Below are 27,195 nucleotides of genomic sequence, written 5' to 3' on the forward strand. Positions count from 1 at the left end.
TTAAACTAGTTGACTAAACTATGACCTTAGAAATTTTAAGATTATGTGTATATTATTTTTGTCTCATCCTTTATATATCATAACAAACCTACACAGACCTTCATTACTTCCTTAGGCTTTTTCGTTTTTTCTGTCTACTTTGGAAAATATCTCCATTCCCACTTCCTTTAATTATTTTTTAAAATTTTATGTGTATGAGTGTTTTGCCTGCATGTATGTAAGTGCACCTGTATCATGCACCCATGTGGTGTGTAATGACCACAGAAGCTAGAAGAGGGCTTTGGATCTTTTAGAACTGAGTTATTAATTTGCTTTTTTTAAATTTAATTTTTGTGCATTTCATACAGTATCTCTTAATTGTATTTAGATTCCCCTCTTCTATATGCATTTTGTCATATATGTTAAGGCCTATCAAGTCAAGTTTGTGTTCCCAGATGTCTCGGTGTGAGTTCACCCACTGGAGCCTGGTCAATCTACCTAGCATCATTTCCTTAAAGATCAACTCTCCCTCATCCAGCAGTGATCAATTGCCAGTAGTTCCTTGTTGTGGCTTCTTACTCATTTCCCTACTTCTATGCTGGGTTTTTGTCTGGTTTGAGTTTGTACAGATCTTGTGCATGCTGTCACCATCGCTGTAAGTTCATATGAGCAAATTTTTAGCTGCCTGGAAAACTAGGTTTCCCTGTGGTTGTCTACCACCCCTGGCTCTTACAGTCTTTCTGTCGTCCTCTCTTCCACAATGGTCCCTGAGCCCTGGGTGGCAGAGGTTTCATATAGGAGTCCTAACTAGAGACATGTACTCTGACATCTCTTGTTCTCTACATTTTGGCCAGTTGTGGCTTTCTGTGTTGATCTGTTGCATGAGGAAGCTTTGCTGGTGAGAGTTGAAAGGTGCACTAATATTTTCTCTGTGTTCCATGAAAGTTGAGAAATATATTCACCCTATGTATAGAGCTTGCATCATAGATGTGTCACTTAGGGTTGGGCATGTTACAGACATTTATTATTCTCTGCATTTAACCACTTGTGGAACTCTGTAATAGTCTCCATCTGTTACAAAAAGAAGCATCTTTGATGAGTTGTGAGAGCTGTATTTCTCTGTAAGTATAAGGATACATATTTAGCATACAGTAAGAAATTATGTATACTAATACATAATTGTCTAGGGATGTGATAGATGTAGGTAGGCTTTTCTCTAGGATCTATCACCTCTCCGGCCATGTGTATTTGGCTATGTTTACAGTACTGAATTATAGGTTCCCTCCCAGTGATAAAGCTTTAAATCCAATTAGATAATCATTGATTATGCCCAAGATAAAAGTGGCACTGGAGTTACTGACAGACTTGAAGGTGCTAGGAATGAAGCCTGGGTCTTCTGCAAGAACAGCCAATGCTCTTAACTGCTGGGCCATCTCTCTAGTCCCTGTTTATTTATTGAAACAGTGTCTCATGTAACCCAGACTGATATAAAACTACATACTGAGGATAACCTTGAACTCCTGATCCTCTTGCCACCACTTCCCAAGTGCTGGGACTACAGATATGTGCCAGAAATCACCACATATTTTTACATGAGAAGTTGTCCAACCTTGTAGAGTAAGTTTTTCTTTCTTTCTTTCTTTCTTTCTTTCTTTCTTTCTTTCTTTCTTTCTTTCTTTCTTTCTTTCTTTTTGTCCATTCACCAGGTAGAAAGGTGTTGGCTTGCTTTATAAATGAATGCCTTAGAAATGAAAGTTACCAGGGAGGCAGAGGTAGAAGAGGATCACAAGTTCAAGGCCTCCCTGTGCCATCGAGTGAGCACAAGGTCTCTTTGGGTAACTCAGTGACACCTTATCTCAAAATAAACAATAAAAAGAGAACTGGACTAAGAAGATACGCCCACTTGTGTAACAGTGGCATGACGTATGGGAGCAAACAACTACTTTCTCATAGGATTTAAAGCCTGTTGCACAAAACAGAATTCATGCCTGGCACTGTTAATGAGGCCAAAAACCCATGTCTGACTGGGTCATGAGCCCCAGGGGGAGAACCTAATACCTATTATTCTGCTAAATGGACATAGTAATAAATTTCACCTTAAGTTTTTGTCTTTATATTTTATTTATTTTTTATGTGTATGAGTGTATTGCCTGCACGTGTAAGGGCACCCATGTCATGCAATGCCCGAGGAAGTCAAAAGAGGGCATTGGATCCCTTGGAACTGGAGTTATGGTTGTTAGCTGCAGTGTGGGTGCTGGGAATCAAACCTGGGTCCTCTGAAAGAACTGCCAATGCTCTTAATTGTTGAGCCATTTCTCTAGCCCCAAGTTCTGATCTTTATATCCATAGATGAATGCATCTCTCAACCCTCATCAGAGAATCTTCTATGTGAAATAGATGACAGGTAATATAGAGACTCACAACTGTTCAAGGTGCAGACAATAACAGACTGTGGAGTACTCAGCTCTAAATGGGACATCTGTATCACACTTCCTCCTTCTCCAGGGCTCAGTGATATTCTGGAAGAAGGGCAGAAAGACTGTAAGAGTCAAAGGGAGATCTGCAGCAAAACAGTGATTTTATTCATTTATTTATTTGACATAGCCCATTCTCTTTTTTTTGTAAATTTTTAATTGAATTTTTGTGTATTTCATACAGAACATCATTATACCCCCTTCCTCAATGGCACCTTCCAATTGCTACCCCCTCTTGAATGCATACATTCTGTCATTTGTGTTAAGGCCTATCAAGTCAAGTTAGTCTCCCCAGATGTCCCTCAGTGAAAGTGTATTACTAAGATCTAGTCAGCCTATCTAGAGTCCCTCCCTTTAAGAAGATCAGCTCTTCCTCACCCAGCAGTAATCAGCTGCTAGTAATTTTTCCACTAAGATTGGGACCTGATGCCTATTTTCACAGTTCTGTGCTGGGTTTTTGTCTGCTTGAGTTTGCATGGGTCTTGTGCATGCTGATGCCATTAGTGTAGGTTTGTATGAACAAGGTCCCAGGGATCTGTAGCACTCTATTTCCATATGGTCATGCACCTCCTCCCTGTCTCTTACAATTTTTTTGCCCCCTCTTCCAAAATGATCCCTGAGCCCTGAATGGGTAGAGTTTAATATAGGAGTCCTGTCCAAGGACCCATACTCTGCAGACTTTTATTCTCTACATTTTGGCCATGTGTGACCTTCTGTGTTCCTGGCCCTCTGTTGCATGGAGGAGCTTCATTGATGAGAATTAAAAGATGCATTATTTCTAGTTCTATGTTCCATGAGCCTTAGGTGTAGAAGTTGCATTGTAGATGTGCCACTTAGGCTTGGACAATTCACAATCTGTGTGTCTGACCAGCTTTGGAACTCTGTAATAATCTCTGTTTGTTGCAAAAGATGCTTCTTTGATGAGTGGTGACTGGGATATTTTTCTGTAAATATAAGGACCCTTATTTTGCACATAGTAAGAAATTATATTTGTCTAGGAAAGTGGCAGCCTTGGTGTTTTCTCTAAGATCTATGACATCTCCAGCCATGTGTATTTCGTTATGTTTATTTTTTAATTTTCCAAGAATTATCTTTACAAGTTCTGGAAAGAAAAAAATGTGTTATATTTTATCTCTGGGACAGTATTTAATTAAAAATTGATCTAAGAAGGTCTGATATCTTGATATATTTTTTCCTCCCATACCAATAAAAAGGGACATTTTTCTATTATTAAAAAAAATATTTATTTCATTTTGTTGTGTGTGTGTTGTATGTAAATGTACTACATGTGTGCAATGACTGAAAAGGCCAGAAGAGGGCATCACATCCCCTGGAACTGGAGTTACAGATAGCTCTCATTTGCCATGTGGGAACTGAACCCAGGTCCCTTCCGGAGCAGCCAGTGCTTTTAACCACTGAGCCATCTCTGCAGCCCCTAGATGTTACTTTTTGACCTGTTTTCAGGCCTATTCATGTATCCCACACACTTAATAGAGTAAGCGCGGTCATATGTATTTACCACTTTGTTCCACTCTAAGTGGGGTCTTTCCCACTCACGTCTTACAGATCGTTGTATTACAGAAACTGTTGGTTTCTCAGTTTTCGGTTGAGGCTCTTGGATATACTTGTAGCCTCTGGAACATTCTGCCTCTTCTTTTCCACTGTTTGACTTCTGATTTTTTTTTTTTCCTGTGTGATTATACTGGCTAGCATCTCAAGTACAAGAAGTTAAATAAGCAATGGTTATTCTCTCCATCTAGATAGGTTGTTACTAGTTTTCTCCAGGGCGTGCACATTCCATGACCTCCAGTGGAGGCTGAAGCCACAGACAGTAATGGAGCCTGCCATGTTTTTACATCCATGCTACGTTTTTACATATACACACACCTGTGATGGTCAGCTTCTTTCCACGTTTCTTGGTTTCCAGCTTTGCTACTCTAGCACTTTGAGGTCATTAACAAAAATAAAGTTTGTTTGAATGTAAGTGCTGAGATGGGACCACAGTAGATCTGAAAACTGAGGGAACCATGATGTGACAGTTCCACAATCACATCTCAGGCAGGGCAAAGCAGACAGTGAGATTTTTATTTGTGTGCTTCAGAACAGCGTACAGTTTAAAGATGTACTGTTTATTTCTAGAACTTTTTACTTGCTAATTTTGGGCTGTGGTTGACCATAGGTACTGAAATTACAAAAAACAAAACTGCAGCTAAGATACCACTGTTTTGGCTTTGGGGATGAATTTTAATACCAGTGAAAGAATTTTGGAATTTGTGATAAAATATATTTGAATTACAAATCCTAAATCAGCATTCCTTTTTCCCAGAATAATTCTCCACTGTGTTTCAAATGACATATATTCTAGGACAACTTTCAGCAGAAATAAAAAATTGGACTTTTAAAATTTTTTTAATAATTTCATTAGTATATTCTCTGCCATTTAAACATTAAGTATGGGGCTGAGGACATATCTCAGTGCTTGGATGGTAGGAAGGAGGCTCATCACCTCTCCCAGAGCACTGAAAATTGATGTGAAATCATTCATAGACACATAGGCATGGGAGAAGTAGAGTTTCAACAGGAAGTTCAGCAGACCACAAAATGAAAAATAACTATAAAAATTACAATGGTGAGATTATCCAATCACAGTGTGTGAACAAAGCAATGCTATTTTTAGAGTTGAAAAGGAATCTTAGAAAGGGGACCAAACCTGATCATTCTCTCAAAGATTAATGTAAAACAAAAACTCACTTAGTGGAAGATGAAGAAAAATGTCCCATGTGCCACAGCTTAGATCCAGTAAGCACCTAAGTGGGGCACAGGTCAGTCCCGTTGGTGTCTGTGCTTGCTCATGGGAGCATCAACTCCAGATACCTGGGGTTTCCTCACAGCTTGTTTCCGTGCCATTTTCTTATTCTTACAAGGGATCAGAACTAGAATTTCCCAGTTCTATGAGGGTCTCCAACACAGGCTGTTCGGCTGTTAATACTGTTAATGTTGATTTGACAGAATCTAGAATCACTGAAGACTCAAGCCTCTGTGAATATCTTTGAGGAATTATCTAGAGTAGGTTAACTGTGGTGGGAAAACTCACCTCAGATGTGTATGGCACCATTCCCTGGGCTGGGGTGCTAGGCTGAGTGAAAAGGAGGAGGCAAGCTGAGCACCAGCACGCACGGCCCTCTGTTTCCTGACTGCAGATGCCATGTGACCTGCAGCCTCCTCCTCCTGCTGCTGCTATGCCTTCCCCACCATGATTGTATCCTCACAAAACTGTGAGCCTAAATAAATTAAGTTCCCTCCTTGAGTTTCTTCTTGTCAGGTGTTTTGTCATAGCAACAAGAAGAGTGACTAACACAACTGTGAGGGCCCACTTGGACTGCATGCAATTCAGCTGGGCATATAGACATCTGGTTTGTAGCATAGATTTTGCTGTGGCTTTGAAATCCATACTGGCCGAGCGTGTCTGCGAATGCAAAGCACTTTCTGCTGTCCATCTCAAAACCCTGCCCTTTTGTCACTGGAGTTGATGGTATCAGGTCAGAGCTTGGTTGACAGATTTCTTGGCTCCTCTGGGTGTGGCTCAGTTGGACTCTGAATGGTAGCAGGGCTTGGCATGTTCTTTGCGCACTTGGCTGAGTAGAGAATGTATATACTTCTCATTAAGAAAATTCCAGCAATGACTGAAAAGTAACTCCCGTAAACTAAAAACTGGAGAAAACCAAATAATTAGCCACATATAAAATCTGACCACTCGTGCCATGGATCATAAATACTGATTTTGCTTGTTTGCTTGGATGATGAGGTAACTAAGGCTCAGGACTTAATATGGGTCATTCTGATAGGACCATACCCACTTCTATCTTAAATGAACCAAGTATAAAGATGTAAGCAATGTGGAGCTGTGACTGAGGGTCTGGCTTTGGAGCAGACTGCATAGGTTCAAAGCCTTCGGAGAGTGGGAAAAATCCCATTGTTCTGTCTATGTGCCTCTGGAGACTGGTACAATGTTATATATAGGTCTCTAATAAGGACTTTTAGACACTGAAGTTACTTCAAGTAACTTCAAGTAGCTATGAATCTATTGTCAATAACTGTTCAAAACTCATTTGGTGTTATAATTAAGGGCTGTGTATTTTAAAGTTTCTTATATCCAGGAATTCAAAAACTTAAGTATTGCTAGCTTTACGACTGAGCAGCTGTGGAGGCAACTGAGTGGTTCTGCATTCCCAGCTACTGTATCAATAGGAAGACAAGTACTGCAGCTTACCTGAATGGTGACTTGCAGGTGGAGTCCTCTTTGATCTGCCACAATTACAGTCATGATGGTCTGGATCACCAAGGCAATAAAGGTGTCCATGCCAAAGACCAGGGCATAGCGCTCCACACTCAAATTAACTGCGATCTGAAATCTACCATTAAATATTGAATAAGCATTTAACCATAGCATATATGCAATTCTTATCTCTAAAAGATAGAAACCGAGCCAGGCATGGTGGCACACGCCTTTAATCCCAGCACTCAGGAGGCAGAGGCAGGCGGATCTCTGTGAGTTCAAGGCCAGCCTGGTCTACATAGTGAGTTCCAGGACAGCTGGGGCTACAGGGAGACCCTGTCTCAAAAAGACCGAAAAAAAAAAAAAATGATAGAAACTGAAACTGGACACGGTACATTCCTGAAATCCCAGCATTCCAGAGATACAGGCAGGAGGATTAGGAATTCTACGTTTTTTTCAGGCCAACTTTTTGTAACTTTCCTGAGAATATTTTGCTCATGGAAAAGTATCTACTTAGAATTACTCAAGCAACTAAGTGAGTTAAGGATAAAATCTAAAATCAAGTATGTAAGATTAAATCACATTGCACCATATTAGGGCAAATGATTGAATGTAAAAAAGCACAACAGAGAATGGACCATTGGTTTATCTGCTATCACAGTCTCCTTTTCCCCTTGATGACTTATCGCAGCAAGATTCAGAGAGTAGACAGTTAAATGAAAAGACGGCTTCATTGAATTTAATTGAATATGTAGTTAACATTTAAGATTGTAATTGACTAAAGTCCTTCTAAATTTCTCTGAGAATCTTTAGGAATACAGAAAAGACTGGAAAGGTAATACTTACACTGCTATGGTTATAAGAAGCATATAGCTGGACTTGAACACTAAATAGCCAGCATAGCACACCCAGATGCTGGACGTGTAGCACATGAGGAACAGGGAGCCTGCGCTGACAACAGAGAAGACTGCCAGGGCCAGCTCTCCTAGCAGATCCCAGTTGATCTTCACACAGCCAACTGCAAAGGCAGCCAAAGCTCCTGGAAGTAGATGAATCAGGGGGATCAAGAATGAGAACTTCGCACGTAGGAAACAGACACACATCAAACAAATAAACCAACCAACAAAGAAACACCTTGGCAATTCTAAAAAACAAAGAGAAATGTATCTGTCTAAATGAAGATTTTTCAGGAGGGTTTTTTTTTTTTTTAAGTAGGCTTTCTTTCTTTTTTAAAAAATTTCCTTTTGTTTTCAATCACTTAGTTGTCATACTTTAGTGTCAACTACATAACCAGACACATGCTAGGCAGAAGGGACAAAAAGATCCTGAACACAACAGTGTGGGGAGAAATAATACAGTAACTCAGTCATTTAAAGAACACCCTGAACAAAAAAGGATGTAGTGAATGTTGTGGGAGCAGAGCTGCTCTATCTACTTCTTAATATCTTTTACTGTAGGTTTTTCAGTCATGGGTATTCCATCTCTCCCTCCCCGATTCCCTCCCTGACTCCCTCTCTGACTCCCTCCCTCCCTCTCTTCCTCCCTGCCTCCTTCCTTCCCTTCCTTCCCTCTATCCTTCCCCCTTCCTTATCTTCCTTCCTGGACCTATGGGACCCAGGGATCTCCCTGTGTTGTCCCTGAATTCCTGAGCTCAAACAACCCTCCTGCGTCAGCTTCCTGAGTATCCGGGGTTATAGGTACCTGACCTCATGCACAGCTGACCTAATTTCCTTGAAGCTTTGGGCAAAAAGATCCGTTTTGATTTATAGAATTTGAGAAGTTGCATAATTGACAGAAATGAAAGGTATTTAGGATTCAAATTACTGCCAATTGGTCAACTGATTTTCCCACATGTGATCTATAATAGAACCGTCTCCGAGGAACTTAAGAGCAGTCATTTTAATGACCCGTTCTGGAAAAGCCCTGTTTTTTTTTTAACCTGAAGCCTCTCAAGAGGGAAATAATGATTAAACAGAGGCCATGTGAGTGCTGAAGTTTTCTGTAGAGAAGGGTCTGGGGAAAAAAAAAACTCACTTCCTAAAAAATAACTTCAAAGTTGCATGTATCACTCATGTTTCCATTTACTAAGATATAAATATTTATTGGAGAGTATACTTCAAAGGCAAATTCCCCTCTGATATTACAGTCCTGCCTCATACATCTCTTAAACTAATCATTGCAATTACATACAAAGCCACTTCTGAAAACTGTTGGTGTGCAGCCCAGGAGTGCAGTGTAAGACCCACTGGGTAAGATTCTGGAAACCATGTGTTTGCTAAAGCTAATAATAAAAATACGTACTTATCGACCATTTCCATTTATACTAAAAACAATCTTAATTTTAGTAGCTCAGGAAATAAGGCCAACAATCAACAAATGGGACCTCCTGAAATTAAAAAGCTCTGTACAGCAGGGAAACAGGTGAGTGAAGAGACAACCTGCAGAATGGGAGAAAATCTTTGCGAGCTGTACATCGGGCAGAGGATTCATAGCTAGAATACATAAAGAACTCAAAAAACTAAACAAGAAGAAATAAAACATCTCAATAAATAAATGGGCCAATGAAATGAACAGATAACTCTCAAAAGAAGTACAAATGACCAATAAACATATGAGAAAATCAACTTCACCAGCCTTTGGAGAAATGCAAAACTACACTGAGAATCCATTTCACCCCAGTCAGTATGTCAGTAATTAAGAAAAATTCTGGTGAGTCTGTGGACAAAAGGGAACCCTATACACTGATGGTGGGACTGTAAACTAGTGTAGCCACTATAGAAGTTAGTACAGACATTTCCTCAAAATAATAATAGATCTTCCATATGACTTAGCTAAACCATGCCTGGGTATTTGCCCAAAGGACTCCAAGTCAACACATCACAGAGACACTTGCACATCTATGTTTACTGCTGCACCATGCAGAAGGGCCAAGTTGTGGCACCAACCTAGGTATCCAACAAGAGAGGAATGGATAAAGAAAATGTAATACATACACACAGTGGAATTCTTTTCAGCCATAAAGATGAACAAAATTAGGTCATTTGTATGAAAATGGATGCAGCCTGAGACAATCATATTAAGTGAATTAAGCCCATCTCAGAAACACAAATATCTTATTTTTTTCTCATTTGTATTTCCTATATTTTAGATAGAGAAATATGTATATATATGACATAAAAATGTAAGTAAAACTGTTCAGGGGAACTGTGGTGATTTGAATGAGAATGTCCCTCATAGGCTCCAAGTATTCAGACATTTTGTCCGCAGTTGGTGGGGCTGTTTTGGGAGGTCTTAGAGGGTGTGACCATGCTGGAGGAAGCACATGAATAGGGGCCAGCTTACAGAGTTCGTAAGCCTTGCTGGATCTCCAGTCAGTCTCTACTTCCTGTACCTGCTTGAAGAAGTAAGAGCTTAGCTTCTGCTCCTCCTCCAGCTACCTCTGCTGCCATGCCTCCCTGCCATGATGGACTCTTGTCCCTTTGGAACTGTAAGCTAAACAAACTCTTCCTTCTATAAGTTCCCTTGGTCATGGCGTTTTATCACCACAACAGAAAAGTAACTAAGATAGGGACAGAACAGACCCAGAGGAAGGTAAAAAGCAAAGGAAAAGGAAGGTGCAGATGTGTGGGGAAGAGTGTGCCCAACACATAACAGCCATGTGCACAAGAACTTTAGAGACTTTCTTTTTAAAGAAAGATTAGGGGGCTGGAGAGATGGCTCAGCAGTTTACAGCATTGTCGGTTCTTGTAGAGGACCTGGGTTTGATTCCCAGAACCCACATGGTAGCTAACAACTATCTGTAACTCCATCTCCAGGGGATCTGATGCCCTCTTCTGACTTCTGAGGACACTGCATGACATGGGTGCACTTACATACATTCAGGCAAAACATTCATACACATAAAGTATTAAATAAAATGTTAAAAATAAAATAAAAAGGGTTTGGTAGATAGTTGAGTCAGTAAAGTGCTTGCCTTGCAAACATGAAGACTCAACTCTAATTCCCAGAACCCACATAAAAAGCTAGGCCTGGTGGCACATGTTTGTAATCCCAACACTGGGGAGGTAGAGACAGGTGGACCCCTGAAGCTCACTGGCCAGACAGTCTAGCCTATGTGATGAGCTATAGGCCAGTGAGACCCCGGTTTTTAAAAGAGGAAAGAAGGAAAAAGGAAAGGTGGATGGTATCTAAGGAATAACACTCAGTGCTGTCCTCTGGCTACTACAAGCACCAGCACACACATGAACACGTGCAAACATACATGTGTGCATGTATACCACATACATACACCGCACACATACACCATGGAAAATTTCAGTGTCTGGAGACATGAACTTGAGAGGGTAGCCCCAGCAAAGGAATACAAAGAGATGCTTATTTACCTCCAAATGTTGCAATAGCTTCTACTGCTCCATTATAGACTGAAGAGTCTTGGGAGGGTGCCTTGTGTTCCCACAGAACTTGAACAAAGTTCAAGACCTGGTTATAACCTGCTGTGGCAAAAGCCCACCACAGAGACCAGTAAAAAAGGTGCTTTGAGGAGTAGCACTCCTTCAGATCTTGGGACCACTGCACAAAGATGCTCAAAGCCACATTTCCTGGCCTTAGGCTGCTCAGCTCTCTGTCCTCTGGATTCCCTGGAGTGGTGAAGAGTTCTTGGTGAGCTGTTTTGTGGCCCTTCTGAGCTTCCTTTAGGACAGAATCTTGTTCCACTGGCTTTTGACAAGCTTTTCTGTTAGGTTTTGCGTGGAAAAACACACTCTTCTGAGGCATTGGTAGAGCGAGTGAGAAAAGGAGAGCCACAGAGACACAGACCAGGGATATGACAAAGAGGTCAGAGTATGGCAGTTTTGCCAGGGATACCAGGAGCTGGGCCAGCACGGCGGATGCTGTGTAAGCCACCAGTGTGACACTCCGGCAGTAGCTGCTCACCTTCTGATAGTGCTCTGGGCTGACCACACTGTATATGTAGGCATAATACGCCACCTCTGTGGCTGAGACCATCCCAAAGAAGAACTCAGCTATCTGCATGAGCGTCACGCCTTGGCCAAAGAAGAGCAGCAGGTAGGTAATGATGAAGCTAACGATGTGGAGGATCATGACTGGCTTGTAGCGTAGGTAATCGGTGAGGACAAACACTGGGAGCAGCAGGACCAGGTAAGAGTATGTCCAAACAGGAAGGATCTCATTTGTCACCTGCAAAGTTGACATACAGCATGACCATGGAGTGTAGCACATCTCGAAGGGACATGTGGCTCATTCCTCAAATTCACATCTAATCAGACATTCTTCATATTATTGGAAAAATGATGGAAAACTGATTTGCAAGGAAACTACTAAGAAAAGAGCAGTGCCTTTGTCAAATGAAAACTTCAACTCTGGGGGTCAGGGGAGGGAAGGGAAATGAAAAGAAAAATCCCAAACAATTTATATACATAGGTATATATTCCAGCAGAAGATTTACATGGAGACAAAGATATATCAAGTTTAAGTTTAAATGGTATGTGATGGTTGAGTAGGTTAGTAAAAAATTTTAAAGTTATGTTTAAACTCAAATACTGTGAACTTAAGTACTTCTGAGTGCTTAAAACATTCCATTCCCTTTTTGTCCAAAGAATAATGGTATTGGGTAAAGAGTTTACAATGTGAAAAGAACACGGCGAACATTCTTTACTTGATCCATCACTAAGTCAAACATTTCAACCTTTCTGAGATTTGGGTGAACTCACAGGAGTAGCAGAGCAAATGGCTTTGCCAGATTACCAAGTGGGAACAGGTAATGCATTTCATTTCCTTCCTGTTCAGATTCGCTGGGCTCCCAAACTATCCCGTCTATTGATTTATCACTGTTTGCTCCAATCCAGCCTCAGTTTAATGTGGGTCATCTGGCTATTTAATCTCAAACACATGGCAACTCAATTTTCATAGACAGAAAAGACTCAAAAGGATATTGAGGGAGCTGGAGAGATGGCTCAGTGGTTAAGAGCACTGGCTGCTCTTACAGAGGACCTGGGTTCAATTCCCAGCATTCACATGGGGGCTACTGTCTGTAATTCCAGTTCCAGGGGATCCAGTGTCCTCTTCTGACCTCCAAGGGCATTGTATGACATGGGTGCACTTACATATATGCAGGTAATACATTCATACACATAAATAAAAATAATACACAAAATATATTTGTAAAGGCTATTGATGGTCTTTGGGGGTGTGATAGGAGAGAGATGCAGTCTCTTGAATCACTGAGTTTCTCCTTTGTCATTTATATCTGGATCCATTAATGTTGCCACAGAAAACAGGCCCCAGAACTAATCTGCGGCTCTGAGGGATGATAACCTGGTGTGTTTGTTGAGCTGCGGCCTGTCTCTGTCCTTTGTCTTTAAGTGTGACAGAACAAGAAACTCAGCAGTTGTCCTTCTGTGGCGTAAAGAACAAACATGGCTTTCGAAATTTCCAACTCCCTGCAGACAACCTAGTGCCAATTAGCTTTCTTGTGAAGCCACATTCTACACAGTTTTCATGGTTGTGGCTGGAGATTAAAAAAAAGACAGCTCATGGTGATTTTCCAATTGGGTTGGTATACTTTCTTGCTTGAGAGAGAAGGGGAAGGGCAAGAGAGGGTAAGAGAGGCAGAAGGGGAGGGAAAGAGGGAGAAGAAGCGAGAGGGAGAGGGAGATGGGGATGTGGAGAGGCAAAGGGAGATAGAATTGTTTCTGAGACAGGGTCTCACTGTGTATCCTTAGAACTCACTATGTAGGCCAGGCTAAAACTCACAGAGAACTTCCTGCCTCTGCCTCCCAAGTGCTGAGAATAAAGTTGTATACTGGATGTCTCTTCAAATAAGAGAATTTGGAAGGGAAGCAGGCCAGGGAGCTAAATCCCTTCACATCTCATCTGCTGCTAAATAGCTTTTCAAAACTAAGAGCCCAAAAGAAACACAACCACATGTTGCTTAACAAAGCGATATGTTCTGAAAAATGTGTCATTGGCCAATTTTGTTCATTGTGCAAACCTCAGAGTGTGCTGCCAGAAACTCAAGCGTATAACCTGCCACACAGCCAGTCTGTATGGTGCACACACGGCACAGCCTATCGCTCCTGGGCCAATAATGACTAAAACACAAGGCTAAAGTGCAAGAGAGGGATGTATGGGCTGATGCTAGTGTAATATGGTACAGTTTTGCAGTAAACTTTTATTTTGCTAAGTTGAAAGATACTCTGAGACAATGCTAAAAATATATACATCAGTAAATACACAGACCATTAACATCCATTTATCATTATTATCAAGTATTACGTATGGGCTGATGCTAGTGTAATATGGTACAGTTTTGCAGTACACTTTTATTTTTGCTAAGTTGAAAGATACTCTGAGACAATGCTAAAAATATATACGTCAGTAAATACACAGACCATTAACATCCATTTATCATTATTATCAAGTATTATATACTGCATATAAATGTATATACTATATCTTCATGGGTGACAATAGGTTTGTTTACACTGGTATCAGATTAACAGGAGTAACCCTATGACTTAAGCTGGCTGCAGTGTCATTGGGTGATAGGAGGTTTCCAGCTCCATTACAATTTCACAGGACCACTGTTGCATATGTGGTCCATCATTCATTGTAATCTTATCATGTGACATGTAATTGTATTACAGTTTCTTATTGCATCTTGCTTATCCCTCAGCAGCCTCTCAGTTTCTTAGGATGAGATCCTGTGGCAGACATCGATTTTAGTTTAAGGTATGATAGAACCGACAGAGACATGAAAGGCTCCGAAGCACTTAGACCAGTGTTAGGACTCAGTTAAAACACTCTTCACACAAGCTAAGTGTTTGCTCAGTTTAGCAAGTGTGAGGAGGAAAGAGTAGTTTGATCATATAAGGAAGTGTGTGAAAATAGAACTTACTGAAGTCATCTGTAAGTTGAATGGAGCCCCTATGTCTTTGTTCAAGTCTTGTAAAATTAATCCCCACTAAGATATACACTGTTAGCTTACCTCTATACTGGTTAGATTCTTGCTTGGTTCAGACAAATATGGGATTAAGAATGGTTCTGAGGGTCTTAACATGGAGAAAAATCCAAATAAGCAGAGTATCACAGTAGGATAAACCCAAGAGTTGCTTGATGAAGTTCTGAAGCAATTCATGGCTGGTCAAATGGAAACAAAGTCAAAGTTAAGTGGTGCTTATTCTGGTCTGGCATCTTGTATATAAGTGGACTGGAAATGGAAAGGAAAACTGAGTGACGAATAGCTGGTTTCAGACAGTTTCTAGGTGAACCGTATCTTGTCAGAGGGTCTCTGTGGTGGGTTGAATGAGAATGTCCCCCATAGCCTCCAAGTATTTGGACATTTTTTGCCCCCATTTGGTGGTGCTGTTTTGGGAGGCTTTAGGAGGTGTGGCCACGTTGGAGGAAGCATGTCACTGGGGGTGGGCTTAGAGAGTTCTAAGCCTTGCAGGATATCCAGTCGCTCTCTGCTTCCTGTGCCTGCGTGATGATGTGAGAGCTCCTGCTCCTGACACCTCCTGACACCATGCCTTCCTGCAGACCTCCAGGAATAATGGATCCTTACCCTTTTGGAACTGCAAGCCAAATAAACTCTTCCTCCCAATGTTTCCTTGATCATGGTGTTTTATCACAGCAACAGAAAAGCAGCTAATACAGCCTCCTTTTCATCACTACTAGGGGAAATGGCATTTCCTGTGTTCCTACAAACACAGTTTCTAGTGACTACCAGTAAACAACAAATGGTGGGCCAACACATGCTTGCTCTTACTCAAACATGGTGATGTGAAGGGCTTCCAGACAAACAGACTGAATTAATCAAACCTAGTAGCTACCTCTCCATTTTTCATAGATTCTGGAAATATATATATATATATATATAATTTTTTAGAAGAAGCATTTCATTACAGCTTTAACACACTCAATAACACTTTCCAGGAGAACAGCACTTATTTACATAGTCCATCTCTCCACCAGATTGTCCCATGTCTAGAATTTTGCTGGTCACATGACAGACATCTGAAATGCTTGTTCAGTGTCTCCATCTTTGGGGGATTTCTAATCCTTCAGTTAGAAAGATTAATTGGGAGCTGTTGAGATGGCTTGGCAAATAAAAGCACTTTCCATGTACGCTTGATGACCAGAGTTTGATCTCTCAAACTCACTTAAGAAAAGCTGCATCAAACACCACACATCAATAATCTCAGAACTCTTACCCAATATGGGAAGCAGAGACTGGAGAATTTTCCAGAAGCTTGCGTGCACAGTGTGGCAGAAACAAGAGATCCTGCCTTAAAAAGATAGAAAGTAAGAACTGATGACTGAGACTTGTCCTCTGACCTCCACTTGCGTGCCAGGGCATTCTCTTGCTGGCAGTCACACACACACAACAATAATAAATAAAATAAATAGTTACAGAAATTAATTGGACAATGATCTGGGCTTCCAACTTTATTTTCCATATGTCTCTGTCTTTCCGCTGGTGTCAGTCATGTTTGGAAATGGAAGACATCCCTTCTAAGACTGTATCCCTCTACTCTTAGGATTGGCTTTTTTATCTAAACATGTAGTTTCACATTATTCCAAAGAGGTAGGTAATCAGTTCTTCACACTTTTTCCTAATGTTGATATGCTTGAAGTCCAAAATTTAAACATACAGCCCAAGAGGCTCTCCTTAGTCACTTCACAGAAAACAATGAACAAAACTGTTCTACATTTCCTTCAATTGCTGTGACAAAACACTCTGACCAGTACCAACTTGGGGAGGAAAGAGTTTATCTTACATCTCCTGGGTCATAGATCGTCACTAAAGGAGGCCAAAGTAGGAACTCAGGGAAGGGATCTGGAGGGGAGGCAGGAGCTGAAGCACAGACCATGGAGGAAGGCTTGCTCCCCTGACCCATGCTCAACCTGCTTTCTTATATAATACAGGACAGCCTGTCCAGAGGTAGCACCATCCACAGTGAGCTGGGCCCTCCCATATCACTCAACTATCAAGAAAACGCTCCACAGACATGGCCACAACAGTCCGATGGAGGCAATTTCCCAGTTGAGGCTCTGTCAACCCAGGTGTGTCAAGTTGACAACTAAAGCTCTCCAGCACAGAAACCAACCTTATTTCATAGTGGCTATACTTGAAAACACCTTGATTTTTCATGTGAATTACAGTGAGTGCAGTATGGTTTATAATTCCTTAATTTTTGAGATCAGACTTTGCAACAAAACTTATACATTTTTGTTGGTATTGACTTCAGCGAATTTCTGAGATAATTGGCAGCTGTGAATATGATGCTTTTCTGAACAGTATCTCATTCAAGAATCCTAATAATTGGAATCCCAAGGTAAGTACATGGAAAATGCAACCACTGGAGTCAAGCCATGTGGTCTAGATTCGAGCCACAGTTTCCTAACCCATCAGTAATGCTGCCTCACTGCAGTGGCCGTTTCCCTTTGCTGCTTTATTGACCTATGACAACCTCTCTACAAGGAGGAAAGTACTTGTGTAACATAAAGACAGCACTGTGGAAAGAAGGAAATCCATGGTAGACATGAAGGCTTAATATACAGGCTTCTAAAAGTACAGTTTGAGTGACCAGAGAGACTGAAGGAGGCACTCATTCAAAAAGGGAAGGTGACATGGGTGGAGTCGCAGGTGTCCAGGGAGAGGTACCTACTGAGTCACACCACAGCTTGACATTCACCTTACCTTTTGCAAGGTACTCTAGATGGCTGTATAATTTTTCTGTTAAATAAGTAATGTTCGTGCCAACAAAGTCCCGGCCTTCCCAGTGTAGAGATCACAATGACTGGATTTGCAAAAAGGAGCAATGTGGACGTTGTTAGAAGTTATGTAAAGGGCACACTGGAGGTGGCCACCCTCAACTTACACCCTCAATCCAAACATCATGGATTTTGCTTTCTCTTCTGAGATTCCACTGGGCTTGCTGGGACATCCTTTGTTTCTTATTAATGCTTTTGTAGGAAAGGTTATCTGGAGTAGACACTCACTAAGGCTAGGTCATCTTTTGAAGGGTGATTGTGATAGGGTGACTTTTATTGACTGCATCTGGAACATTCCATCTCTGCTGTCCATGGATTTGATTATTAACTCCAACTCATCTTCTTCATGAATCTCAGAGCTTGAACTACGTCCTTGGTCCCTGGGCTGTTAGAAAACCCCCTGGATTGTTTATTTCTTTGTCTCCTTGCAGTTAGTTGAGAAGGCCAAGCAGAAAATACAAGTCCCAGTAAGGCAGGGCATGTGGTTCCAGCCACTGCTCTATCCTAAGTGGCTTGAATGTAGTAAGCCCTCGGGGAAGACGGGGAATTAATTGAATAAACAAACGACTGGACCCACAGAGACGCAGGTGGGGCTAGAAAGGAAGAGGCATTAGGAACAGGCCAGAGTACAGACACACATATATATTTTCTGGGTTTCCTGAGTGCACTTCACTCTCAAGTTACATGAGTGAAAGGCCAGGGAGGTCTTCAACTCTGTAAGTGCCCTGCAGTTTAGTTGTTCTGTAAAATGCAATAGCAACCTAGTCTCTGCCAAGAGCATCACCTCTCCTATCGGAAAGCCTACAGCTCAGTCTCACTTACATAGATGTCATTAAATGATGGTCAACATTTTCTAGTTTTATCTTACCAGGGACTGGGTTGGCTTTGAACTTACAGATCCACCTGCCTCTGCCTCCCAAGTGCTGGGATTAAAGGTGTGGACCACCACACCTTGTCCCGTTGTATTCATTTTACAGAAGGGAAACAGAACAGAAGGCCAGAACTTGGACTCAGGTTTTCTAATTCCAGCTTCACCAATTTTTCCTCCCCTCTGTGTTGGAAAAGCAGTTGTATGCTCAAAATTCCAAATCTAGTTTATTTTAGGATAGTGCTTTTCTGAGTGTGACATCAAAAAACTTTAGTGACTCATAAACAGCATTTTAAAAAGTAAAGCTAGGGTTATTTTTTTCCTGCAACTTTTGTTTCTGTTAACAACAAATCAATGCACATACACAATCACAGTGCATATGTAATGTGGGACACAGTCACGGCCTCAGAAGTTTCAGGGGAAAGAATAGGATTGTGTATGTACCTGTGTCCCTCAAAAGTCCATCTGTGAAAGTGTGTTCTCAGAGGGCCACAGCTTTATATGAGCACTGCTTTAGAATAGGGGCTGGTGGGATGGCTCAGCGGGTAAATGCCTTGCCATGCACGCCAGGCAACCTGAGTTCCATACATAAATTTGTCCTCTGACCTCCACGTGTTACACCCACATGCCGTAATAAATAAAATGTGTAGAGTGTAAAGTTCTTTTGCCATGTTTCCATGTTTCTCTGCAGCAGGCCCCACCCCTTGGCGGAACCAGACACCTGGGACACACTGGGGTACTTCTCAATTTGTAGAATACTTGCATGAAGTCCTGGGTTTGATCCCCTGGCCACAAAAAAAAAAAAGTACAGTGGTGTGTGCACTCAACAGATCGAGGCAGAAAGATTCAGAAGTTCAACATCATCCTCACGGACAGCTGACAGAGCTTAGGGAAACATGTTTACTGGATTATTACAAGGGAACATTACAAAGGTTGCTGACAGGAAATAGATTCCCCCACTACACAATGTAAACTAGAAATCTTATGGCTAAAACTCAACATATTTGCTTTTATCTGATATTAGACTATATGAGCTAATCCTGTCTTTTCCTCTACTTATTACTGAAACAGGGAGAATATAACTCTGAGTAGAAGGTTCAAATTAATGAAAGAGCTGTAGCCAGCTGAAGTAAAGGCAAGCCAGTTCTAGAGGAGGCATGGGCATGGCCGAGGGAACCAGGCTAGTGCCTAGCTTTTACTCCTGTGATGAAAAATCAGGATTGGAGTGTGATTCCACCCATTTCTACCTACGCTACTATATTTTGTTTGTGATTCATCAAATTTAAAAATGCCTTTTTACTATCATTGGTAAAAACCAATTTGACATACAAAGTTTAACACCGTAGCAGGTCACCTAGAAGAAGCCAGATCTAGAAACCAAAGAACTGGTAAGTGTTTCAGAGAAACTACAAAAACAAACAAACAAACAAACAAACAAACAACAACAACAGACTAATTTTGAAAGCAGAAAAAGAAAGGAGAGAAATAGAAATTTCATTAAACACATTTTGGGGCTGGAGAGATGGCTCAGCAGTTAAGAACACTGACTGTTCTTGCAGAAGACCTGGGTTTGAATCCTAGCACCAACATGGCAGCTAACAACTGTCCGTAACTCCAGTCCTAGGGGATCTGACAGCCTCTTCTGTCCTCCGAGGGCATTGTACAACACAGGTGCACTTACCTACATGTATACACATAAAAAAAAAATTAAAAAAAAATTGTTAAAAATTTATTAACTGGCTCAGCAGGTAAGAGCACTGACTGCTATTGCAGAGGACCCAGGCTCAATTCCCAGCACTCACATGGCAGCTAACAGCTGTCCACTCCAGTTCCGGGGAATCCGATGGAAGCACTGACAGAACGCAACAGATGTCTTCAGAAAAAGTACATTAAAACCACCGTCGATACCTCACAAGCACTGGAATAGTCAAGCATACCAAACACTGGGCAAGATTTTTGTCAGTGAGCTTGTACCTTCTGCTTCTGGGAAGGGACATGGTACCAAATGTTTTGAAAATCATTTGATAATCTGTCCAAGAAAGTTCATTTTTCATGATATGATGAAAAAATGAGAAGCAGCTAAATAGGGTCCACTAAATGGGGCATGAGTGCACAACCCAGGATACTTAATCAATCAGCAGTAATCAGCAATAAAAGTAGTGCACTGCCGCAAACACTTGGGTGAATAGAAAAACATTATGCTATTTCAAATTACATAGTCACAGAACTCATACAGTCTTAAGGCAAGCAAGACTAACTGAAGGAGATAGGGAGTGGATCGCTGGCTCTCTGGGTGGGAGGTAGGGAAGGGAACCACAGCAACAGACCATGAGGAGCTTTCTGGAGTGAAAAAAATGTTCTCTCCACAGCCTGACTGGTGAAAGCTATAAACATTTGCCCACATTTATGTACTGCGTACTCCTAAGGTACGTCTTATTACATGTAGCCTATACCTGAACAAAGATAAGCTTTATAAGGAACAAAACTATGCTTTTATGCTTCTTAAAAGAATCACCAAAAGATATAGCATGTGATTCCATTTGTACCAAGCCTCAAAGCAATGGAACTACAGAACTTCATGCTGATAAAAGCGGAGATCTGCCAACTCTGGGATGGGGAGCTGGGAAGGGGACTGACTGCATAAGGAGACTATCTGGGATATTAAATATCCTGTAGTTTAATGAGATAGTTACATGCATATATACAATTGCAAACAAATTAAAAAATCTATACACTATATTGAATATAAGTTATATTTTGATAGAAGAGAAGCAACCCCTCTCCCCCAAAGCATTTTACAACACTCACCTTTTTTATGGGTATAGTGATTAAGTTATTCCAATTTTCATATCTGGGCAAGGCCCCCTATATAATTTGGGCTTGCTCTAGAAAATTTAGAATGGCAATGGTACCCATAAATCATAGCTAGAGCAAACCAGCAAGCCCTGTACGTTTGGCCACATAGAATGGTCTTCAAATTAATTCACATCAAGTACCTGTTTCTCTTTTAGAATTGGGAGTGAGTTCCTGCCTTCAATCCAGCTTATGTTCCTTCCAACTGCTGCGTAGCTCAACCAGCCACAATTCCCTTCAGCTTGGGAGGGAGGCTCTCCTTAAGAACTGACCTGCCAGGGCAACGGCCAGCCTCTTCCGGATGGTTTACTGCTTCTGAGTGCTCACCCTTCCACTCTCTGTTGGAATTCTGCAAAATAAACCAAACACACAGGTTCAGATCTTCCTGAAATATAAATTGTTAGAGAAGCATAAGATTAATCCCCACTTTGCCTCGGAATACTATTATTAAAGTAATCTAGTTCCTCTAGAATACTGCACTAAGTAATTTACATGCTGAGACCCAAATCCCCTGATAGTCCTTTATGACAACACCCACTCCCGATTTTATCTGATGGGAAGCATTCCATACCACTTTAAAAGGTGTAACCTAGGCCCAGATAGTCAATTGGCCAGACTAGTTAGTAACTAGTAAGAACAGAATGGTTCTACTTTTGGTCAAAGCCACTACAAAAATCAAAAGGTGATAATGAAAACACATCCTTTCTGTTGTATGTACTTCAGCGTTCTTTTACTTGGGTGAGCTGTTTGCTAATGAAGAAATCAACAATTCCCAAAACATGTTTATTCTCCTGTCTATGGTTCGATCCACCTAGTAGTATTAGGTATGACAGCAAGCAGGAAGATGTCTAACAAAACTATACAACTGTGGTGGATGCTTAGCTAGAAAGTCGATCAATCAGACCTCACCATGGACAAAGGAACGGAGCTGGGAAAAATTAGTGCCTCAAGAAAAAAAGTATAAATTGTTCCATCTATTAATAACTATAATTGTAACAGCTGATAGATTTGTGAAGTAATACTTGTCTATAGATATGCAAGCATATTTTATCCAGGGAAGGGAGAGTTTAAGGATAGTAATTTCAGAAAGGTTGACAGTAGAAAATTCTACCTAAACCTCTAAGGTGCAGCAGTGTAATAAATTCATTTTTGCCTATTTGTATCTGTTAAATGAAAATTACAGGACACCTTTGTTTCAGATGATGCTCCTGCATGAGGCTCCCACAGACCAGGCTGAAAATCAAAATTGTGTTACTCATGCCAAAAGCCTTTGACTAAAGTGAATTGAATTTTGTTGTTATTGTTTGTTTTATGACAGGGTCTCCCTAGTCCCAGCACCTCCTGGAACTCAGGCTGTGGAATAGGCTGGCCTGGATCTCACAGATATTTCCCTGCCTCTGCTTCCTGAGGGCTGGGATTAAAGGTCCTTGCCACCCACTACCCCTGGAGTCCTGACTTAATTCTTACCTAAAAGTAGTAACGGGTAATTGACAGATTATTGTCCTGGTCTTCAGTCTCGGTTCCCACCTCCCCAAGAAAGTAACTTTGAAATGACCAGTGGGCTCTGGGTTTGCTTTTCTTCACTCTGTCTACAGAACCAGCCTCTTCTGCCCAGCCCATGGGAACACTGCTTTGTGGAATGAAGTGTTTGTTGGTCTGTTCTAGAACCTATTTGAAACATTGAACTAAATCGCTCCAATTTTGTCCTTTAACATTCTTGAATTGCATTTCCCATTACACAGTTGGCTCCGTTAGCAAAAATGACTGAACAAAATCGGTATATTTGTCTATTTCGGCTACTGCTACGGCAGTGTGAAGAAAAATCTATTTGGAAAGTTAGTTAATATTGGCGTCTATTTAAAAATGTACGTTTAGTGAAAAAAATGCCCTTTGCCTTCTGGACACTGGGGTGTTGCAGATACTGGTAGACAGGTCCTGCGAGGGTCATTTTTGAGAACCTTTCCTCCTCCCTTTCCAAGATCCCAGCGCTCCATCCGGCTTTACACTTTCACCGCAGGAACTCCAATCCCGTTATGATTCCTTCTCAGAAGGTTACAGTGTGCTGTGGCTATGTTTTCTTTTCGACTAAAAATAGCTCTCAATAGTCTTGGGATCCCTTAATTTCCGAGATGCCTTCCTTCTCCGCACTAGGAGGGCACCTTTTTGGCATTCTGTGCCCAGCGCTTCTCAGTTAAAACCCGGGAGCCCGAGTGCGGCGGTCGCAGAACGGTGGTTTTTACTTAATCGGCGGTGCAGACGGCTGCACATGCGTCCCGCTGCAGATCGCAGAACCCGGAAACCCGCTCGCCGGCACATGCGCACTGCCTGCTGCCTGACTGCAGCCGGTACCCCACCCCGCCTCCGAGCCGGAGCAGAAGGTGAGGCTGCCACCCAGGGATCATGGCGTTTCTTCAGGTAACTACACGCGAGGGATGGCCTTACCTACGAAGCGGGTGTCACTGACTTAACAGGCATCCAGCACCTTCGGCCAAGTGGATGGGATCCTAGGTCTAACTTAGAGGCGCACCTGGCCTGGGGGGTCCTCCAGGGACGAAGGCCACACACACTTTGCATGTGCTAATAATCTCAGGTCCTTGGATCGGTTTGTTCAGGGCAAAAGTGAAGTCGGTACCTGAAATGAGCAATTTAACACTGCTGAACCGGGGAGAAAGGCGGTCCCCTAGAGGGTTCTTGGTCTCATTCATCAAAGAATTTAAGAATGGACCTAAACAGAAGCTTTTACAATTTTTTTAGAATCTTAAAGAAAAATCCTCAGGGTAGGGGAGCTGGTCAGCTGCTTTGAGGAGGTGAGTGGTTGGGAAGAAGTAAAGAAAATCATGGAGCCATGCAGGTTTAGAGCCTGTGTGGGAGGTCAGACACATGGCTGACTCGCAGCCACAAGGCTGGGAGAAGGAAGCTTTAGGAAAAAAGTGAAGAAATAGAAGATGCTAGGGGCAGCCCAAAGCCTTAAAGAAAGAATGTTTGGTAAGAAAGGCATGAAGAAAAGGAGACACTGCACCTTCCTGAAGAGTTCAGGAAAGCAGACAGACTCACAGAGACCTACATGAGTCTGGCTGGTCTGGAAGGTCTGTGTGGGTCTGAACTAGTTCTAGGCAGGAAATATTTGATAACTCATTAACACAGCAGATATTCCGCCCATCTATTTAGCATAACTTCAGGTGAACCTGCCTTGCTAGGAGTGGTCCTATCAACCCGTGATTGACCAGTGAGATTGGAAAAGTGGGTCCTCCAACAGATAGACTAGGGATTTTATACTCTTAACACTGCTACCCTCCGTATCAGTGCAGTAGGACAAGGCATCTGCTCAGTTTGTCTTTTTCTGTGAATTCGTCTATTTCTCCTAAATATCAGGAGAGAGGCAGCCTGTGACCCCCATTTTGCATATGAAGAAAGTGACAGATAAGGAGGCATGAATTTTAGACATGCTAAGTGAAGAATGAATTTTAGAGGAGACTTCCTGGCTCCAGTGTTAGGGACACTGCCCCTCCACCACCTCAGGGGGTGGGGTGAGCGTTTTCCCAGCGTATTAAGGTCTTTTGACATAAATAGTTCATATAGTAAAGTAACAATTATTAACAGAATAGTTTTTGTTTGTTTTGTCCTGGGGAGACTGTCCTCAGGTCCCTGTGTGTAGAGTACTGTACCACTGAATCACACACTCAGCTCCCAAAGATTTTTGAATTTTATCTTTAATATTATAAATTTTATTTACTTAACATTTTACATTTCCTATTGGTTAGTTATGCGGCTACACCTTCAGCATGGGAGAGTCTGTCCATTGTGCAACAAGTTGTATTTGTAGCCCCCCCCCCCACCTCATTGTAACATATTCTGGAAGCTCAAGACTTTCAGATTTCCTCTACATGGGAGAAGACCTGAAATTTTGAGAAATTTGTGTCTGTTTCTCTGATATCTCATAGCAATATAGCACTAGTCCAAATCAGAGGGCAATTCATTTGTACAAGCACAAATTTGTAGATGAGATCTGAATTTGGGTCCATGTGAACCTCTGCTGGACAGGGTAAGAGAAGGGTCACAGATGAGGGTGGGCTGGTCATGAGGTGATAACTGTTGATTTGAGTGATGGCTCTTAGAAAGTTTTGCACTGTTCTCTATGTGTGTGTATGTGAGAGAGAGAGAGAGAGAGAGAGAGAGAGAGAGAGAGAGAGAGATTTTCATAAGAAAAACCCATTTTAAAACTTATTAAAAAGTAATTAATGGGGCTGTAAAGATGGCTCAGCAATTACGAGCACTGGCTGCTCTTGCAGAGCACCTGGGTTCAGCTCCTAGCACCCACATGGCAGCTAATAATCATCTGTAATTCTAGTTCCAGGGGATCTGATGCCCTTTTCTGACCTCTGCGGGAACTGCGTAACACAGGTACACTTACATACATGCAGGCAATACACTCATACACATAAAATAAAAATATATAAAATATTTCTTAAAAAGAAGTTATTGATTACAAACAATGTCAATCACACTTCTGGGAGTATACCAACACTAACCTCTGCCTTGAGGGATTTGCATTCTGGTTGGGTATAGGGTTTGGTACATGGAGATTTTGTGAGGATATAGAGCTGGTGGGTAAGAGGAGGAAGAAGGGAACCAGGGTCTGAGACTTGGGGTTCCAGTGTTGAAAGGGGGGAGGCCAGACAGGAGAGTGGGAGGAGAAAGAGCAGCAGAGAAGGCCAGTTTATTTTAAAGGATGCAGAAGAGCTGGGGAGGAAGGGCTTTTATGGAGGAGGGAGTGGTCGATCAGTTCAGTCAGCAGAAGTTACTGGGAGGCCAGATGAAAAGCCCTGTGCGTATGTGTACGGGAAAGACAGGAGGCAGGTCTGTGGCAAGGGCAGGCTTACTCCAGAATAAACCTAAGAAGGGCAGTCAGCAGAGGAAGCTAGAGCATAAACTTCTCTCCCAGGCTTTTTTTTTTTTTTTTTTTTTTTTTATGAGTATTTTGCCAGCATGTATATAAATGCACCTGTGTTGTGCAAGGCCTCTCGAGGCTGGAAGAGGGCACTGGAGCACCTGGAACTGAAGTTAAGGATGATTGTTAGCGTCCATGTGGGTGCTGGGACCAGGGTCCTCTGCAAGAACAGACAGTGCTCTTAACCACTGAATCATCTCTCCAGCCCCATCAATGTAATTTTTAAATTAAAAAAAGAAATTAGACATGTATCATCAATCTTCTTAGTTATTTAAGATGCTACTAGGCAAAAAAATAACTAACCAAGTAGTGTAAAAAGTCATAACTTCAAGGGACTTTTAAGCCCATTTGGGCCCTTTTCTCCCCATAGCCCATCATTCTAAAATATATGCCTACAGTGTGCTGTCTAGCAGGTAACAGAGTTATTGGCTTGAATATTGAATTTGGAAAGGACTTGCCATTTTCCCACCTGCTAGTTAGAAACAGTAGAGCATAATTATCATTGTGTATATAACTTTTTCATTCTGGTACAAGAACTTGTGCTCCATTGAAAAGATGAATACAGAGTCTGTATACATGTTGCTACCTTGAAATGGAGAAAAACACAAGTCAAAGGTTGAAGATTCTCTCCCAGTTGCAATCTTTCTTGTAAAATCTGTTGTAAGACACTATAGGACCAACCCCCACAACTAAACCTCTCCCAGGTCTGAATGTCCCCATCTTCACTTGCTCCGCTGGCCTCTTCATGCAAGGAAGCACATTTTACAAACCAGACAGACATGTTAGAACAGGGTGTGAATTTTGTTTTATTTATAAAGAATGAATGACTTTTAAACAGAGGTGTGGGATCAGGAAAGAGGTTAGTGAAGGTATTTTATAAGGGGTAAAACGTTTATCACAAGTATTTTGTTTAATAAAGGGAATACTGGGAATTTTCTTTGTTACGCTCATAAATGCATTATAGTGCATAATATAAATATGTAGTTATAATTTAATAATAATA

The 27,195-nt window shown here is 41.6% G+C and overlaps 2 protein-coding genes across 8 annotated transcripts in view; one reads left to right on the forward strand and one right to left on the reverse strand.

Moving 5' to 3' along the window:
• Positions 1-3,829: 3,829 nt before the first annotated feature.
• Positions 3,830-22,842, reverse strand: Slc19a3 (solute carrier family 19 member 3). 3 transcript variants are annotated; one of them, XM_029560052.1, is made up of 7 exons: positions 22,712-22,842; positions 21,388-21,593; positions 14,735-14,886; positions 11,112-11,925; positions 7,576-7,768; positions 6,724-6,865; positions 3,830-6,088 (listed from the first exon to the last, which is right to left on the reverse strand). In XM_029560052.1, exons 3-7 carry the CDS (start codon positions 14,882-14,884, stop codon positions 5,744-5,746), a joined length of 1,644 nt encoding a protein of 547 aa, XP_029415912.1. In that variant the 5' UTR covers positions 14,885-14,886; positions 21,388-21,593; positions 22,712-22,842; the 3' UTR covers positions 3,830-5,743. The 3 variants fall into 3 exon arrangements, with proteins under 3 accessions (XP_029415912.1, XP_029415913.1, XP_008824081.1); XM_029560053.1 differs by lacking the exon at positions 22,712-22,842 and adding an exon at positions 15,960-16,034 and having other exon boundaries at positions 21,388-21,394; XM_008825859.3 differs by having other exon boundaries at positions 5,875-6,164.
• Positions 22,843-23,103: 261 nt separating this feature from the next.
• Positions 23,104-27,195, forward strand: part of LOC103727798 (antifreeze protein Maxi-like) — a 5,065-nt gene continuing 973 nt past the window's right edge. The window contains exons 1-2 of one of the 5 annotated variants that reach the window (XR_003848253.1): positions 23,104-23,659; positions 23,999-24,051. Coding sequence is in view for 1 of the 5 variants with exons in the window: in XM_029560054.1 (XP_029415914.1) it covers positions 23,511-23,659 (149 nt within the window). In the remaining 4 variants the exon portion in view is untranslated. The remainder of the gene's footprint in view (positions 23,660-23,998; positions 24,052-27,195) is intronic. The other 4 variants (XM_029560054.1, XM_017796247.2, XM_017796246.2 and 1 more) reach the window with 4 other exon arrangements.

Source organism: Nannospalax galili, unplaced genomic scaffold, assembly GCF_000622305.1.
Source record: "Nannospalax galili isolate Female #2095 unplaced genomic scaffold, S.galili_v1.0 scaffold127, whole genome shotgun sequence".
Lineage (NCBI taxonomy): Eukaryota > Metazoa > Chordata > Mammalia > Rodentia > Spalacidae > Nannospalax > Nannospalax galili.

What these genes read in the sequence shown, in the direction of transcription:
- Slc19a3 (XM_029560052.1), bottom strand. Translation starts at nt 14,884, where the DNA reads ATGAATTGCTTCAGAACTTCATCAAGCAACTCTTGGGTTTATCCTACT. An exon ending in AGAATCTAACCAGTATAGAG is followed by an intron (nt 11,926 to 14,734) that starts GTAAGCTAACAG and finishes TCAACTTTGCAG; the next exon opens with GTGACAAATGAGATCCTTCC. An exon ending in AGCTATTGCAACATTTGGAG is followed by an intron (nt 7,769 to 11,111) that starts GTAAATAAGCAT and finishes ATCTACTTCCAG; the next exon opens with GAGCTTTGGCTGCCTTTGCA.